The sequence below is a fragment of the Patella vulgata genome, chromosome 6, assembly GCF_932274485.2.
Source record: "Patella vulgata chromosome 6, xgPatVulg1.2, whole genome shotgun sequence".
In the NCBI taxonomy this organism is placed as follows: Eukaryota; Metazoa; Mollusca; class Gastropoda; family Patellidae; genus Patella; species Patella vulgata.
In genome coordinates, this window is record NC_065884.2 from 55,815,650 (window position 1) to 55,833,361 (window position 17,712).

The 17,712-nt window shown below is 34.9% G+C and overlaps 2 protein-coding genes across 2 annotated transcripts; one reads left to right on the plus strand and one right to left on the minus strand.

Moving 5' to 3' along the window:
- Positions 1 to 573: 573 nt before the first annotated feature.
- On the minus strand, positions 574 to 9,183 carry LOC126824162 (uncharacterized). The gene is made up of 6 exons (XM_050553344.2): positions 9,030 to 9,183; positions 5,231 to 5,355; positions 4,046 to 4,160; positions 3,617 to 3,750; positions 2,836 to 2,912; positions 574 to 1,679 (listed from the first exon to the last, which is right to left on the minus strand). Exons 1-6 carry the CDS (start codon positions 9,093 to 9,095, stop codon positions 1,582 to 1,584), a joined length of 615 nt encoding a protein of 204 aa, XP_050409301.1. The 5' UTR covers positions 9,096 to 9,183; the 3' UTR covers positions 574 to 1,581.
- A 3,481-nt stretch (positions 9,184 to 12,664) lies between these two features.
- Positions 12,665 to 17,316, plus strand: LOC126824405 (synaptonemal complex protein 3; the record flags this gene model as incomplete). Its single annotated transcript, XM_050553627.2, has 7 exons — positions 12,665 to 12,828; positions 13,114 to 13,148; positions 13,442 to 13,559; positions 14,166 to 14,265; positions 15,421 to 15,519; positions 16,201 to 16,305; positions 16,962 to 17,316. Coding segments are annotated over 7 exons (675 nt in total), but the record flags the coding sequence as incomplete, so codon positions are not given.
- Between the last annotated feature and the right edge of the window lie 396 nt (positions 17,317 to 17,712).

Below are 17,712 nucleotides of genomic sequence, written 5' to 3' on the forward strand. Positions count from 1 at the left end.
CACAACCTTGATACACCATATTTTTACACTATTAGCGTACGAGGGGCGGCCATTTTGTCCGGTTTAGACCGGAATAAAATTGTGACCTCAATAGGGTCCACAAGCTAAAAAAACGTATAATCAGGGGCCATAATTCAGGAAGTTAGGGTCCGTTATGCACGAATATCGAATTTAGTATAATAGGTCAAAATTAATCTTTTAATGATTACCTATACACCTGGGGGGAGGGGGGCAGTTCACAAATCCAAGTGTCAAAATTATGGTCTGGTTTGCTTAGCAAGTTGATGTGGATACGTTTTGCACAAAAACATCACTTTTTTCCAGATGCTACCCATTATCTTAGCTTTTCATTTTTGATAGGCACCAATAACTCCAAATATATTATATATGGCAGCCATCTTGGATGTAAAGCTGATATTTATCAATATCTCAGCTTCTAAACCTCTTAGGATCACAATCTTAGTGTCTAATCCTACATTTTCAGGATCAAGGAATACCATGATACCATCTAGAAATGGCACCACCTCCACTTCCTCCAAATGACGTGAACATATCAAAAAATAAACACGATAATATAAAAGATTTTTCAATTTAATAAATAAAAGTTTATATAATATATGCTTGATAAAAAGAATAAAATAATGAATAATATAAACAATTAATGTATGCTGAATTATAATAATGAGAAATGATTCCGATACACTGAATATTAATGGCTTTATAAATGATGGTTGACAATGATGGTTCCTTTTCTCATATAAATTGATATCCACAACTTCAACATTTAAGGAATTTAATGTAACCGTTAGCTAAGCCTGGTAGTAGACTATAACGATAATAGTAGCCTGACTATTGCCAATGGTAGTTCAAGATGATTTACCACAAACTGAATGAAATTAATGCATGGGTAAAAATCTGATCAACCAGTTATTAATAAATTCATATATGTGGTAGCTTTGGATTTATTAACAAATACTAAAAAGTACTTTAAGAATGCAGCCCCTTCATGAGGTAAGGGTTAAAAAGTATCCTCTGATTTTAACTCTTAAGTCAATCAAAATGCTGAATCCTTATATTATTTACTTTATGTAATAAGGCTGCTCCTCATTTGCAGTAATTTCACAGTTCCTCAGTATCCAAAATATCTAGGATAAAATAACAGGTTACTATCATAATGAATACATTCCAATGTATACACCTTTATACAAGAATAGAGTATTTGATACTTGCTGCCTCTGAAAACTTAACCTAGAGAGAGACGTGTACAGATGCAAGCTATATTTTAAAAATTGCGTAATAATTTATTTAATAATATATGTTAATATTGCATTCTGATTTCAAATATTATATGTACCAAAAACAACTTTTGTGAATTCTAACATAATTTCATATAAGCAAAGTTACTCTTACAGAAACAATTTAACCATGTTCCAAAGACTTCAATCCAAAATGTTATTTTTAATCCATATTCTTAATGTCTCGAAATAGATAATGTGTAATTTAATAAGTTATCCTATATTTAGACCCATTCCCATTTATTATGATAAATGCATATATTGCTTGTTTTTAACTATCATATTATTAATCATCATCACTATCATCACTGTCATTCTTTGACTTCTTGAAACCGAAAATTGTTTTTTTCTGTGGTAGTTCATCTTCTGGTACCGTTATGACCCCTGAAATCACAAAAATGATAAAAGTTAATCCTACAAAAATGATTCTAACCCCGAAAGCAACAGTTTGAGTTTATGCCCTCTATCTAAAAAATGCATTAGGACAATGACCCTGTTAGGACAACTGTACTACTTGCTAAAGCTATTTGTTAAGGCTAGCTCAATTTTCGTCAAGGTGGCTGAGATGTAAATAAGGTTAGGGCACGTGATTGTTGGCGAGATTGTAGGTTAGGGTAACTCCGGTAACTATTGGGGCTAGGTCCAGGGTTAGGGTAACCCCGGTAACCATTGGGGCTAGGTCCAGGGTTGGGGTTGGTATAAGCACTAGCCCAGTTTACATCTCGTGACCTTTGACCAAACTTGAAATGTACCTTATCAAATAGATCTAACCCTGTACTACTAGCAATCCATTTAGTCACAGTTTTCAAGACAATGATACCAGTTTTTCAAAGATAAGTTGGTGGATAACAGTGCTTATGTTAACATGGACAGTGGTTAAAAGCACAGTAGGATTTCAAAATGCCTACTCTTAGCTATAAAAGGCAACTGTTATCTTTTTATTAGGTGTTTAAAGATACTTTCCCGCATAGAAACTGTGTGATTTGATGATATATTTGGACTAAAAACATATTCAAACTAATTAATCTATCAAAAATTTGCTTCAAATCCCTCTCAAAACTTTGTATTCCTCGCAGTATACTGCAAGCTATCAATAAACTGTTGTTAGATGCCATGTTTGTCATCTAACTTCAAAGTCAAACATGTCTTCAAACATTTGCTAAGAGTTACAACTCATTAAGTAATTATCAGATAATCATTAGAATTTGTTTGGCCCATGCTAACTTAATATCTTGGATTTAGCTGTTCAAGTTATCAAATATCATTGAAAATCAATATACTTGTTCGCCTCGAGACCTTAAACTCTATGTATCAATCTAAAGTCAATCGAAATGATTTATATAGGCGTAAACATGGTGTATAAATATAAAATCAATCAGATGATAACTATGGTCTGGAAAGCATCCACAAGATTTTTTAGTGTGATCAAGGGTCATAACTCTGGCAATATCATGAGTAAATAGGTTCTAGAAACTGACAATAATCTTGTTTACTAAAGTTGATATTTCTTACATAGGCAGATTAAAAAGAAAATAATTACCTGAATGTCCTAATCTCATTTCTAAAACTTGAGTACTGAAATTATCAGATGTTCCTAATTCTTCAAAACCAACGATTCTGAAACAGGAATAAAAACATTTTGAAATATAAACACAGACATTTTTTAGGCTGGCTGAAGAGTGATCAGTTGTTCAATTGAACTGTAGCGCTATCATGTAGCTCAATGCAAAGGGATAGATTTATATGAGAGATTCTTAGTAATATATCTTTCCTTCTTTTCTGAAACATTAGAAGAAAGGGTTACTCCTAATGCCTCATTATAATACTATTATTTCAAAACGAAAACACGTTAGCCAAAACTAGCAAAGTGGTTCATCTGCCAGCGTACAATTCGAAACTATAATTTTGTCATTCAAATGATAGAAGATATATTCTTATATGGTGATAGACAATGATAAACATGTAACATCCTGTTTACTAATGAAAATGCTTTTTGATTGACCAATCACCCTCATTGTTACAAATAACATAAAACATCTCAACTTGAGTGAATGTAAATTAAAAGGCCAGACATGAGTGCTTGTAATGTGCAGATCTGTCAAATATAAAATTGAACAATGGACACTTATGTTCCTACTCCTAATCATCCTTTATTGAATGTTTGTTGTTTTATCCAGAAACTGTTCTAGACGAATAGATGGTGATGAAATTACCCTAAAATTATTCAAAGAAAAGATTCACAGAAAAAGTTCTGGATGATACATGCATGTAGCTATTTGTCAGACATTCATTTGTTTTTATCAGTTTTTTTTTCAACTTACCTATCACATACTATTCCTTTACGGAAACAATAAACTGCTGGTAAAACCTGGACTTTTAATCTCTCCACCAAAAACTTTGCTGTTTCAACATTTATTTTGGCAAATTTAGTTTCAAAGTACTTTTGACTAAGTTTCTAAATAAAAAATCATAGTTAGATAAAAAAATAATAAAGGTTTGGGAAGTTTAACTCCAAAATTCCAACTATAATTTTATTGGCTGTTCTATGAATTCAACTCTAAGTACATAAAGAAATCAAGCCTCTGGGTTAAGCCTCTGGGTTTTAAAATTTTTCTTGAGGTTCATAAAGTTGAATTATACATTTTGAAATTCTTGTTTACTGAATGTCTGAAATACTGTAAATGGTCGACACCATCAATTAAAAAATAGCTTATAATTTTATGCATTTAATAAAATTATGTCAATATTACCTCTAAATGGGTGTCCATAATGGCACATCTTCTAAAATCACTGTGATAAAAATGCACTACACATTTATCTACCCCTGTTGTAAGGTCAAGAAATTCTCTGTCACTCTTTAAATCTCTGAAATATTGTGGAAGAAATAAGTTTAAAATGACATAGGTAATTGATTTGGCAATTATACAATGGCATATTCAGATATACATGAGTATGTGTTCTGTTGTAGATACTGCAAGTAAGCCGAAAACGAAATTAAGATTAATCAACAATCTGACATATTACTTCATTAACCATTAATGCTACACAAACAATGGTGACATGGTGGGCAGTTATCTTCCCTTTGAAATGAAATTAAATGGGGTTTACCGGTAATTTTTTACTTTTCTGCCTCGACGGGGCTAATGTAATGTAAGTCGTTTCAAAATTTTTTGAACTGGTTAATTGGTCGTTAAAAACCCAACTGCAACCGATTTATTCACATTTATTGTTGTACCACAGAAAAACTTGGTGATACATGATTTATCACAAATGACAAGTAATTTCTGGAACGGGTTTACCAATTGCAACCGAACTGTGACCGGTTAACAGGAATAACCGAGTAGCTGTTTACATACTTACTACAGCCTACCACCTTAATTTTAAATTCCAACTGTCAAGGGTTCATTTCATTAAGTGCATGCCAGATGGGACCTCAGTCTTTCGACGCACCCAAATGACTAGACACTTCCTTGCCAGGCCTTTCATTCTGTACTAGCTGACAAGGGCCTTTCTTTTGAACTGGCTCCTACATCTACTAAGAAGTAGGCTTTGGGACAAAATAAACATTTTACCATTGGTACACGGATTGTGTACCAGAATGCACTTCAGCACCATTTGTAACAAGGGACTCAAAGAATGAGCCTAGACATATTCCACAAGTCATGTTAATCTGTGACCTCATATTCTTATCTGGAGAGCATGTGCAATAAATACCTGTGTAGACTGGAATAACCAGACCAGAGATCGCCATTTGACTAAGACTTCTCGCGTATTTCGTCGAACATAACTGATTTGAAATTAGAGTAAAAATGGAAACAACTGAATCTAAATCAGTTTATAATACATTCATTATTATACTTGTTGCAACCCATTTGTGTCCATTTCTAGCTGTCAAATATTAGCGATTTAGCTCTTTTAAATATGGTTTAACTTACGTGTATATTCCATGTTGTTTGTCTCTCATCTGAACATAATCTCTGGCTTGTTGTTTTAAGTTTTCCAATCGTGATTCACGGAGATGTCCTGGAAGTTCTTCATTTTCTAATTCTTCCCATAATTTCTGTTTTTAAAAAAAAAGTAAGAAACAAATAATGCGGAATTCAACAATGCAATTAAGATATAAGGTGTCTTAGAGGGGCTAACAATTAATGTCACTTGGATATGGATTCCTTGACATATATGAAATTTCTCAGACGAAAACTGACAAATAAAGTGACTTGGTTTCAAAGCCTTATAATTCTGATTATCTCTTGACTTTTAATGTTTGAAGAAATATACATATAATTAGCTTGTTGATAAATTGTGCTGAAAAGTAATGTATTATGAATATTCTGCTCAAGAAATATTGAATTGTCAGGCCACAATTCGTTATCATTTGATCATTTTAACACTGGTTACAGGTGGGTTTTTCCAACATGTAGGGAAAAATGAATATCATTATTTTGAGACAGAATTGATAGTTTTTGAATCGCAAAATTTTTGTAAGATTATTACAAATGATCATTTTTGGTGAACAAAGAAGAACAGTTTTAGAAGAGAGGTAGGAGTAGAGGTGGAGCAGTTTGTACATTTAGAGAACGTTCTAAAGGAACTATTCTAGATTTAGATAAAAAAAACTTACCACTCGTTATTAATTTTAAATTAAAACGTGATGATGTGTATAATTATTAGGCTACTATGTAGTATGTGTATCGAAACGTAGCATGTTAATAAATTCAGAAGTAGTATATCCATGTAAGTGTTTTTAATTTGTGAAATCTACCTCTTTATGTCTTATAAGGATTACACACATGTACCGGTAATGCAATTTGAAAATTTGGATAAAATATCATAAATTAGTAATGGGTAGACTGTGTGTGTGTGTATTTTGTGAAAAATAATAATAATAGTTTGGAATCTTTAGACATGGCAATGGCCTTAAGATGTAACTTACATTAAAGATGCCTCACCGCATACAAATTGGGTGATTTGATTACATATTTGGACTAAAGTCATATACAAACTAATTAATCTATCTGAAAATTGATTCAATACCGCCTAACCATTTGATCAAGAAATAACAACCGCTCCCTAAGTCAAGCTGGCGGAAAATAAACCATCTCCATCGGGTTGCCAGTTAGTGATACCGACATCTTTGCCTAGTGCTTGCCTCATCGGTGTGTTTTCGGGGAATCCGGTATTTTTCGAGAATAATTGGGCATCTCTCTACTTTCCAGTTATTTATTTAATTTATACCAAACTTATACCATACATTTATTGGAAATAACTATGCTATAAATACTTTTGTGGAAATGTATCTTTAATAAAGAAATTAAGTTTGCCAGGTGAAACTAAAGGCATCAAATCCAAGCTGAAAACAAACACATCACTCCTCGACTGTGCAATGTGAATGTCAATATTTATGAATATAATCCCATTGAATGGCCATTCCCAACACTGTTTAGATACTTACTGTCTGAGTCTTGGTAAATTTTAAACGGATTTCTTCGATTATGAACAAACTACTTAACTTTGGTTATTATAAACTTACCTGTGTGTTTGTAATGAACTCCCATTCGATAAAATCCATTGCACAACTAATTATCACAACGATGAAAACAAGTTCTCTCTTGAAAAATTAAAATATCACAAACTTTTCCCAGAAAAAAATACCAATATGGAAGATGGTTACGTCACTCTGCGGAAGATATCATTTCGTATTAGGGGTGACAGCATAGGTCGAAATTCAAGTACAATTACGACAAGAATCCATGACCACTCGGACCAAAGACCACTCGGTTCAAGACCAGTCGGACCAACTGATAGACCACTCAGCCCAAACAAATAGACTACTCGGACCATACAAAAAGACTATTCGGACCCAACAGAAAGTCGACTCGGACCAATAATAAAGTGTTGTTTTAATAAATTGATAATTGTGTTTGTTTTAATATGATTACTCGAACCAATAATAAAGTGTTATTTTAATAAATTGATAATTGTGTTTATTTTAATATGACTACTCGAACCAATAATAAAGTGTTATTTGAATAAATTGCTAATTGTGTGTGTTTTAATATGACTACTCGAACTAATAATAACGTGTTGTTTGAATAAATTGATAATTGTATTCCAAATCGCAAAATATCGAGAACCACACTTGTAGTCACGTTTAAAAAGGGGCATATAAACGTCCGGTCTTCGTATTATTATGTGCTGTTTATATTAACGCATCAAGGGCGGATAACTTGAAAACGTGTCTCCCCCCCCCCCATATATAGTAACCCAGGGGTTAGTGGGGTAGAAGGGAATGAAACCACTGGGGATACCGCGAATGTGGAAAAAGTAAAATTAGGCTATCAGACAAGAACAGTATACCCGTATATGTAGAAACTGTCAAAAGTCTGGACATACCGAGTCTCATTGCAAGAGTAAAGAAAAATAAGATTGATATTTTTTTTGGCACCATTATTAATTAATTTTAAAACCAATCGTTGATTTATTTTCCGTACACAAAATTGAACCAAACAACTCTAAATATACGAATTCCGTATAAGAATTATTTGCTTCTTTGTATTGTGATTTAATAATAAATAAATAGCATATTGCCTAGCCTTATAATATAATTTAATTGGTCCGACTGGTCTTGTTTTGGTCCGACTGGTCTTAGTCCGAGTAGTCTTTGGTCCGACTGGTCTGGATACCTACGACAATTGGCATTGAGTTTGAGCGTTCGCACACATAACTACCCGCATTCCTGTATTTAGTTACCGTCTTTTACATTCTAGTAAAATCTCTGCAAATTTTATAGCTTTACTTTTTGAAATATTTTGTTCTAATTATTTGATTAGCGACTCGGATGGGATTATTTACTTTTGAACACGCATGCCGCTCAAACACAACTATACATTCGTTTTACGGGCTTTATCACACTTCGGTCAAAACTGTCGAATCGAGAATTAATGTTCCGCTTCTTACGGGGTCATACGGGCTTAGTAGCATTATATACCCACCCGGGCACCTAATAGACACGCTGAGGGCTGCCGCAACACGCTTAAAGATGTTACTGAAGCGGTTATTATTCGATCGAAAGAATGCGTATAAAATTAAAAATACACTCAGAGAATTCGGAGGTAAGCTTCATGATCCTTGTTAAATTATTTATAACATAAAGAAGATAGGATATTTATAGTTTATACATGACTTTATTTTTACGAGTATCCGTGCAATCAGTGATATTTTAATTGTGAAGAAAATTTGATAGACTGGCGATCAATGGTTTCCATATAAATCTCCTATGTAATTGCCTTCAATTGATATTTTTCGTCGCCCAAACCCATATACGATCAAAATGATCGCGCTGTCAAACTATCTTTCAATGTTAACCAACCCCCGCAACAGGTATATTGGATTCGACCAATACGTCACGAAGACATTGTTGACATCGACTCGGTCGAAATTACAAGTAAATTTTCAAATTTTTCAAGAGAGAACTTGTTCTCATCGTTGTGATAATTAGTTGTGCAATGGATTTTATCGAACGGGAGTTCATTACAAACACACAGGTAAGTTTATAATAACCAAAGTTAAGTAGTTTGTTCATAATCGAAGAAATCCGTTTAAAATTTACGATGGTTCACACAGTAGTTCTCGTCGCTATTTCACACAAGTCTCCTCGGCGCTTGATTTTCTACTAATTTCGCTATAATTACAGGACAACATAGTTGTATATAATAAAAAACAACATTTACTTACATCTTCAACCAAAGATTGGTCGTCTAAAATTTCATTAGCTTCGATAACAGTTGTTTGAGCAGCCATGTCTAAACAAAACACGCACCTGGTAATGGGCAGATAACTCTACGTCAATTTCTGTACTCTTCGTTTACCAGACTGAATAAAATATTTAACGGTGAATGACAATAGCGTTGTCTGTACAGTATCCAAGGCAGCATTGTTATTAAACAAATTAATTAATCATCATCAAACAAATCAGGGCGTATTAATCTGATTAATGGCATTAATGCGTCTCTAAACAACGTTTCCAAAGTCTTTAGATTTGATCTTATTTATAACAAACCTATCTTATCTTAATTAACACTCGTTATTAATTTTAAATTAAAACGTGATGATGTGTATAATTATTGCTATGTAGTCGGAGTAGTCGTAGAATGTATTCCAATTGCATGATTGCAATGAGCAAAACCAAAACATAGAAAAGTAGGCCTACCGAAACAGCACACGCAATCCATAAAGTAAATTATGTCTTGACAATTAGGGCTTATTAAATTGTATACGTCACAGCAAAGTTTTAGGAATAATATTTATACGCCAAAATTAAAACTATATAATATACATGCGGCATATCTAATTCAATTGTCTAGCAATGTTTGATTTTGAAAGCTAATATTCGCCCAAAAGTTAAAAGCTGTGCTTGGTGGTATATAATTACGTAATAGTAATGACCTATTTTGCAACGCGGTAGTTGACGTCAGAAGGGATTGGGTCAACCCATCGTCTGCTTCTGAAAGTCCGAATCACATTCACAAGAACGAGGGAAGAAAGAGACACGTTATTTTGCTGTACGATGCCCAAACAGGGTAAAAAGTCCGCTGAACGGATAGAGAACGAAGTACAGCAGAAAGCTGTGGAAGATTTAAGCAGAGAATCACCCGAACCAGAAAGCCCCGACAGTAGCCCAATAGGCCTACACGAGAGAGGTAGGCTAAGCCTAAGCCGCTAGTAAGCCTAAATTTAAGTAGGCTACTAGAAGCCTTACTTAGGCCTAACCTAAGCCTAGATTACTTTTTAGCGTTGACTTAGAAAAAAAAGAAAAGATATAGGCTAGATCTATTCTATAGCCTAGTCATTATATATAGATGCTATATACCCATTTAATTTGTTCTTGCATCTTTTTTAAGGAACTTATAAGTTATCTCCTGGCTAGGCCTAACTTAGTAATTACTTAATTAATTAGTAATATAATTAGAAGTCTAGGCTAGTAGTAGTACCGGTAATAAATTAAATAATTTATATTAATTATGACGAAAGGTCTCCTCCCGCTTAGCCTCTAATTTTATGATATTTTTTTTGTTCGTTCGTTTGTTACGTGATGGTTTAACTAACTAGGGCCTATTGACGCCCGCTTCTATTGACGCCCGGGTGCTATTCTAATTTCTATTGCAGACAGCTGGTGTTTCCTACAAATCCCGGCAAACGGTGCGCGTGGACGGATATGGCCGGGGTAGGCTTAATAAGTAATAATGGCAATGATCTACAATGGCTACATACATTTTGATTTTGAAAATTTGAAGTAGGCCTATAGTCATGCTATGGTCACATTAACTCATTTAAAAGTCATTCGGAAGATTTCAAAAGTAATGAAAACGTAATTAATATACTTTAAGTACATTCCAAAAAGCGTGTTTTATTTCAGTTACTTTCCAATTACAACAAAGAAGATAATACCGTACCGCACCGGTATAGGCTATGTAGGCTACTGTTTAAAAATTAAAAAAAAAAAAAACAGTCTACATAGAAAATATAACTTCTTCTTCAGACATAGCTCTCCACATAGTCTGACGTAGAAATGAAATGAAATGAAATGGAGTTTAACGTCCTCCTGTACTGCTCCTAACCTGGGCTAAAGAAGACGGCATACGCCATACAGTGTGCTATGAGGGAAATTTTGCCCGGACAGCGGCACTACGGCCTACTCTTATATCGAATTCCAACTGCCAAGGGATCTTTTACGTGCACGCCAATGTGTACACGGGACCTCGGTTTTTCGTCCCATCCGAAGTCTGACGTAGATTGTAATACATAATTCTATGCATGGTTACTAATAAATATATTATTGTATATGTTTTAGTAGTTTTACAGTCATGCTGAAAAATTTCCCAATTTCCTTTTGCATTGATTTAATTCATGTCATACCCAAAAAAAAAAAACAAAAAAAAATGAGCTCACGCGATTTCGTTGATGCTCCATGGCAGAAAAATAAGGTTGTCTTTTTTAATGTCAAAGTAATGGGTAATGGTAATTAATTACTTTTAATGTACCGGTAATGGATAATTATGGTAATTAATTACATACGGTAGCTAAAAATGAGAAAGTTAGCTTATTTGTAATGATTACAGTAAGTATATTTCAAAAGTAATGTTAATGTAGCCTAATTGATTACATTTATTGGCAATGTAATGGCCCCAGCCTAGGAAACGGGAGGACGTGGAAGAAAAATCGTCGTACGCATCTCCTTGAGACGCATGCCATCGAACTTTATCTCTGTGCAACTGCATCCATTGCATTTTGGGGAAATTAGCAAATTTTCTACTTACCTTTGGGCTAATCCACTCTAGTCTAAATTAGATGGACGTAGATTGATTATTTAACATTTAATTACGAAAACACAAAAAAATATCAACGGTAGTGGTAAATAATCTCCCGGCTTGGATTCAATCGGATTAAAAGGGATTCGGTATGAAAAGATTCAGCGGAATTCAATGGTGGTGCTAGAGCTTCCTTGGGGCCGGACGTTGCATGAAAATGTTCTTGAGAAATCCATATATCTTTGTAAATACTGAATGGAAATGGACCTTATTTGGGCTGATAGATTGTAGATTGGGATTGACAATCCCACAACCAAGCGACTTCCAGAAAATATAATTACTAGAGTAGAAGATGAAGACAGTAATTGTCAACCAAGTTCAAACTCAAACATATTTTGTTGAATGTAAAGGTCTAAACGTACTTATAAAGATATAGAATATAAAAATGTGTAAAGATCTTGAAAGGGGAACTGAATATATAATATAAAGCAAGGCTGACACTTGCACGATTCCGTGGCACGCATTGGCACGACTCGAGTCGTGCCAGTGCGCAAACTAGTCGTAAACTGGCGTGAAGTGTTCGTAAACCCGTCGTGACTGCGTGCCATGTCGGGACGAGAATTTTGAAACGTTCAAAATTTTGGTCACGACAAAATTTAGCGACCGGGTCGTGAACTATGCGCAAACTGTTCGTGAACTCGTCGGGACGATGCGGGAGGGTGCGTGACAGTGCGCGCCATGCCACGACTGTCTCTTCCCTGCAATGATTGTGTTTCTGACATTCAGCATGTTGTCTCTTCCACAGCCAATGACCAGGGGTTGGGGAGGCCTCCTTTTTATATGGCGTGCCCAAGTCGGCACGACACCGTCCAGATTGCGCAAACTCGTCGTGCCAATGCGGGAAGTGCGTAAACAATGCGCAAACTATGCGTGAATTCGTCGTGCCAGTTCGTGTCAAAATGTGGACACTGATGGGCACGCATTCGTGAACTCGTCGTGAACTATGCGTGAACTAGTCGTGAACAGTGCGGGAGTCTCCCAGTTTGTGCCCCAAAATGGCACGACTTGCCACGACAAAATAGTGGCCAAAAGTCGTGCAAGTGTCAGCCTGGCTTAAGCTTAAGCTTAACCTTGTTGATTTCAGATGGAGAAACACCGATTGTTGCCAGAGGAGGTGGTAAGAAAAGACCTTTACCAGACGAAGAAGGACATTCTGGAGACTTTGGGTAAATTTTATAAAAATTTCGATTAGGAGAATATCACCTTCTAGTCCCTAGCAATCTAGTCTTGCAAATTCCCATCAACTTATTCAGTCTACGATTTATTAGCTGTTGTATGCACAGACAACGTATGTTATGAACTCGAAAGCAGAATAATAATTGCCTAATCGATCGAAATATAATAATGAATTCAAGAAATTTCAAATAGAGCTGAAAGACAATAAGCGTCTCTAACCAGACTTTAGTAATGAGTCTTATATTATATAGCTTTTTTTTTGCTTTTTTTTTCAGATCAGAAATGCAAAAAATGTTGGAATGCTTTGGAGGTGATATTATTTAATTATTTCTAGGATTAGTTTTGGTAACTCTAAGGCCCATATTTTCGAACAGTGTCTAAAATAATCTGTGATTAGGTCTAATCAGTATCAAGCTAGTGTCCACCTAGAAGCTATTTACAAGTTATAAATACAAATGCTAAAATTTGAATACATCATCTAATTCCAATTTGAGAACTGGATCAGGATAAAGGTTTCCAACACGAGACTTTCACACACAATTGGTCATTTCTGTTCACAATTATTAAAGAAACGTTTGTGCTGATAACTTTCTCAATTTTTAGCTGATATCAGCAAGACACTAATTTCTAAGAGAAAACGATTGGAGCAATTAACACATAACACTCTGAGAAGCAGTAATAAAAAAGTTGAAGATATATGGAAAGCTCAACAAACCGAAAGGTAACCATTTCTAAATAATTAGAACCCACAGTTTGATGAAATGAAATGGGTGTTTAACGTCTTACTTTTCTTCACCGACTGGACCAAGAAAGACGAGCATACGCCATGCAAGGTGCTACGGCTTACTCTTATTTCGAATTCGTACTGACAAAGGTTCTATACATACTCCTGAGGATTCTATTACGTGCACGCCAATGTGTACACGGGACCTTGTTTTTTCATCTCATCCAAAAGACTATATGTTTTCCCCTGCCAGACCCGCAGTCCTTGACCACTGACAAGGGGAAACCACGCCGCAAAATCACAATGGACTTTCTCGGCAAACACCGATAAGGAGGGGCATGGTGGAGATCATGAAAACTTGGGTCTGTCACTAGAATTGAAGACATTGTTACGAAACACCACCCTTCCCACTACTGCACACGAAAACTTTTAAAAAATACCCATTTTAAAAGCTATGCATGGAAATTAAAAAATCAACTACTTTTACTTTTTTAGTCTGTGTATGTGTACTGACTTTGACCAATCTTAATATATATATGAAGGAAATGTTTAATTTAACGCTTTGCAACTTGGATGTTAGTTATGCTTATTTACACATTTCAGAGTAAAGTTACAAGAGGAATATTATAAACAAATTGGGACCGTGTTTTCACAGTGGGAAGTGGATATTGATAAAACAAGAGACCAAGAAGAAAAACTAACGGTAGAACTAAATATTTCATAAAATAGTGTGATGCTTTAATCGGCAATATCGCTTTCACCAAGAAAGTCATTTCAATTAAATATGCTTAACTCACCTCATTACATTTACAGTAAAACTAGGCACTGCCTTTACCGAGGTTGGGTTATTTTTCATGACCGTTATACTTCTCGAAAATTCCTAAACGTGTATATGTAGATAGATTTATCTGAAGTTTTGTACACAATCATATTTAAACATGTGTATGCAATTAGTATAGTCAATCAAGTAGAATAAAAAAACAAAAACAATAGAAGGAGACACCAAAGCGCCCATGCTACTACATTTGATTTTAGAGGTCGTTAAATAAAACAGAATATTTATTGACTCTATGGTAAAATGCGAGATCAAGAAGATATTCTGTCCTTTTTAGTCTGGATTCATATATGAAACAGGAAATGCTCACTGGCCCGCGGGTGCACTAGTCCGCGGGTTCACTAGTCCGCAGGTGCACTAGTCCGTCGCTATAAAAAATTATGAGTATTAAAAAAAACCAGCAGGTATGGTGGCTGATTGGGATAATGTCGTGATGTCGCCCTTCATAAGGCAACAACCCGACATCACGACATTTTAACCCGACACCACGAGATTTCACCCGACACCACGACATTTAAAATGTTGTGATGTCGGGTTAAAATGTGGTGATGTCTGCCATCTTCCTCTCAATATATAGTATGATCAAGAAAATTCCCCGGTATTTTGCAGCGTGGTTTCTCCCTGTCGGTAGTGCACAGCGAACGTTCTGGCAAAGGATAGTGTCTTATTGTACACATTGGCGTGCACATAAAAGAACCCTTTACATTTTGAATTCGATGAAGAAATGCCATTGTCCATAGAAAATTTCCGTCATAGCACCCTGCGTAGCGTATGCCTGTCTTCAATAGTCCGATTGGCTGCACTACCGAAAAGGGAAAACCACGCTGCAAGATCCTGGGTTGTCGCCTTATGATACCCATATTTATAGTATTTTTTATAGCGGCTGACTAGTGCGCCCGTAGACTAGTGCACTCGCGGATTAGGGCACCCGCGAACTAGTGAACCCCTCTCTATGAAACCACAGAACCGACAAAAACGACCCTTTGTTAATGTGCATATTATGCTCCTATATTATGATTTTAGGTTTTATTTAAACAACAACAAAAGTTATTTCAACAAGCACGAATTGTACAGGGACAGAGATTGAAGACAATTAGACAGCTACAGGAACAATTTTCTAAGGTATACACATAGGCATAGAATGTTCTCCAATCCAAATTCAGATTGACTGAATAATAATATTGTTTATTTAAAAAAATGTAGCATTAGCTTAAACTGTTATTATGCAAGAGCTAAATCTGCCTATTGAAGTTCTTTGTTTAGGCCTTAAATGTTAAATAAATTATTAATTAGACACTAATTAACTTACCAAGACCATAATCAACTCTCGATACCATCGGATGCTGGAGATTTTCAACAAATTTAAATAAATTGACAGTTAATGATTTAATTTAAAAATAGATAACTTAGACTTTGTTTATTATCTTAACAACGGTAGCAAAGACAATCGAGGCTACCCTGTTCTTCTAACGGCGATTTCGAAATTTTCAACATATTCCCTTTTCATTCCATTTTTACAACTACATGTATTATAGCCAGAACTGACAGCTCTTTATCTAATCGTACATAATGCCCTATTAATGGGACTAAGCCAAACGTATTGTGTTGATGTGTTATTTGTTTCGAAAATCGGCTTGTTTGCTAAGTTTGTTCATCATGCTATATAATTTAATTTCAGAATATTCGATTGTACATTTCATAGAAATATGACAACTTATGTCTCCAGGGCTATGGTATATAATATTACCCACAGGTTTATTTTCTCGATTGTTACTTTTAATCTTTAGAATCCTTTTTTTTCAGGGAATGGATGAATTAGACAAATGCCACCTTACTCAACAATCCTCCGTTCAGTCGGAACTCAAGAAAGAAATGGGTCTTCTTCAAAAGAAAATTCTCATGGATACTGTAAGCTCACAATTATTTCTTAAGGCGTTTGTAGAAACTAATTGTTTTTTCAACGTGAAAAGTATATTTAAAAAGTAACATTAAATTGATGCTAAAGTCTATTACGTTCGTGTGTAAGAAAAAATATTAAATTCAGGGATAAATGAGTTAACTGAAACCGATTCTCTATCTGTAGATTATATAGAAAGATGGGACCAAAGTCTACCGACGCTACATTCCGTCAGTTCTCACTAGGGAGACGTTTATTAAAAAACTGTTGACTCGATTGCCTAACTAGTTAGCATTGAGACTGCTGGGCGAATTATGTCGTCGCCCTTGTCCATGGATCAACAATTGTTTGTTTTTTTTAACGCGATAGGGGGTTATACAGTTATTAACAGATTCTTTTTAAATTTGTTGCGCAGCCTTAATGTATTAATATCCGGAGTTTAAATTAAAATGTTCGCAAACAAATGACTTTTAGGTCTGGCGGGACCGACAGGAAAAAAACAAACACCGGATGAGTTACTTGACTAGATTCTCATTGTTTTGCCTTTTGAAATCTTATTCTATGTTCACTGACAAAGGAAATTTGAGATTGACTTTGTGCAGCTAACAATCTTTTGTGTACAATTGTATTTTAAGATCTTAGTAAAGTTATTGCATTCGTTTTTCAGCAACAACAAGAAATGGCTAATGTAAGAAAGTCTCTTCAGACTATGCTTTTCTAAACTGAAAAGCATTACAAGGAATGCCAATAGAAGGAAAAAACATCACAATCTCGAGTACCTATATATACGACATTTTTGTCAGTTGTATTATAAGAGGAACCGTACGTCACGCCAGCGTTTATTAGAGGCATGATACGTTGTATAACAAAATCTTTCAACTGTTCGAACAAACTGGAGGCATGACATATTTTATCTTCTCCAATATCCGTAACCCGACACATCTTATGGAAGAGCTAGTGTATAAAACTAGAAGCCAAATGGGTTTGTTGATGTGTTTTCTTTACACATGTGGTAGTATATTGTCCTCTCCATTGTCAGTCCGTCGGGTCGTTCGTATATACCTGCTTGTACCATGGACCTTATAATGTATTATAATGTATTATAAGGTCCATGAATGTACTCACTCCGCAGAGTTAAGTAATTAATCAATGTTTATCAGATTTTCTGGAATAGTTTAAATTGTTTGGAATAAAGATGAAAGATGACAGGCGTAGTTCCATTCTTCGCCGATTTTCATGAATTGTCAGTGTTGAGTAATATGGTTCATTTTGATTTTAGCATTTTCACACAGGTAGTTATTGCAGAGTAATAGAACATATTTTAATAGTTGGTGTTTGGGTAAATCTGGTCTTTATCAATTTTGAGTGTTATTGCAAAGCAATTTCACGATTGTGATTGTTTATAAACATACATGGTA

Bases quoted from the DNA above. Each gene is read 5' to 3' on its own strand.
- LOC126824162 (XM_050553344.2), bottom strand. From the start codon at position 9,095: ATGGCTGCTCAAACAACTGTTATCGAAGCTAATGAAATTTTAGACGAC. The intron at 4,161-5,230 runs GTAAGTTAAACC...ACAATATTTCAG, and splicing joins AAACAACATGGAATATACAC to AGATTTAAAGAGTGACAGAG. The intron at 1,680-2,835 runs GTAATTATTTTC...TTGTGATTTCAG, and splicing joins AATGAGATTAGGACATTCAG to GGGTCATAACGGTACCAGAA.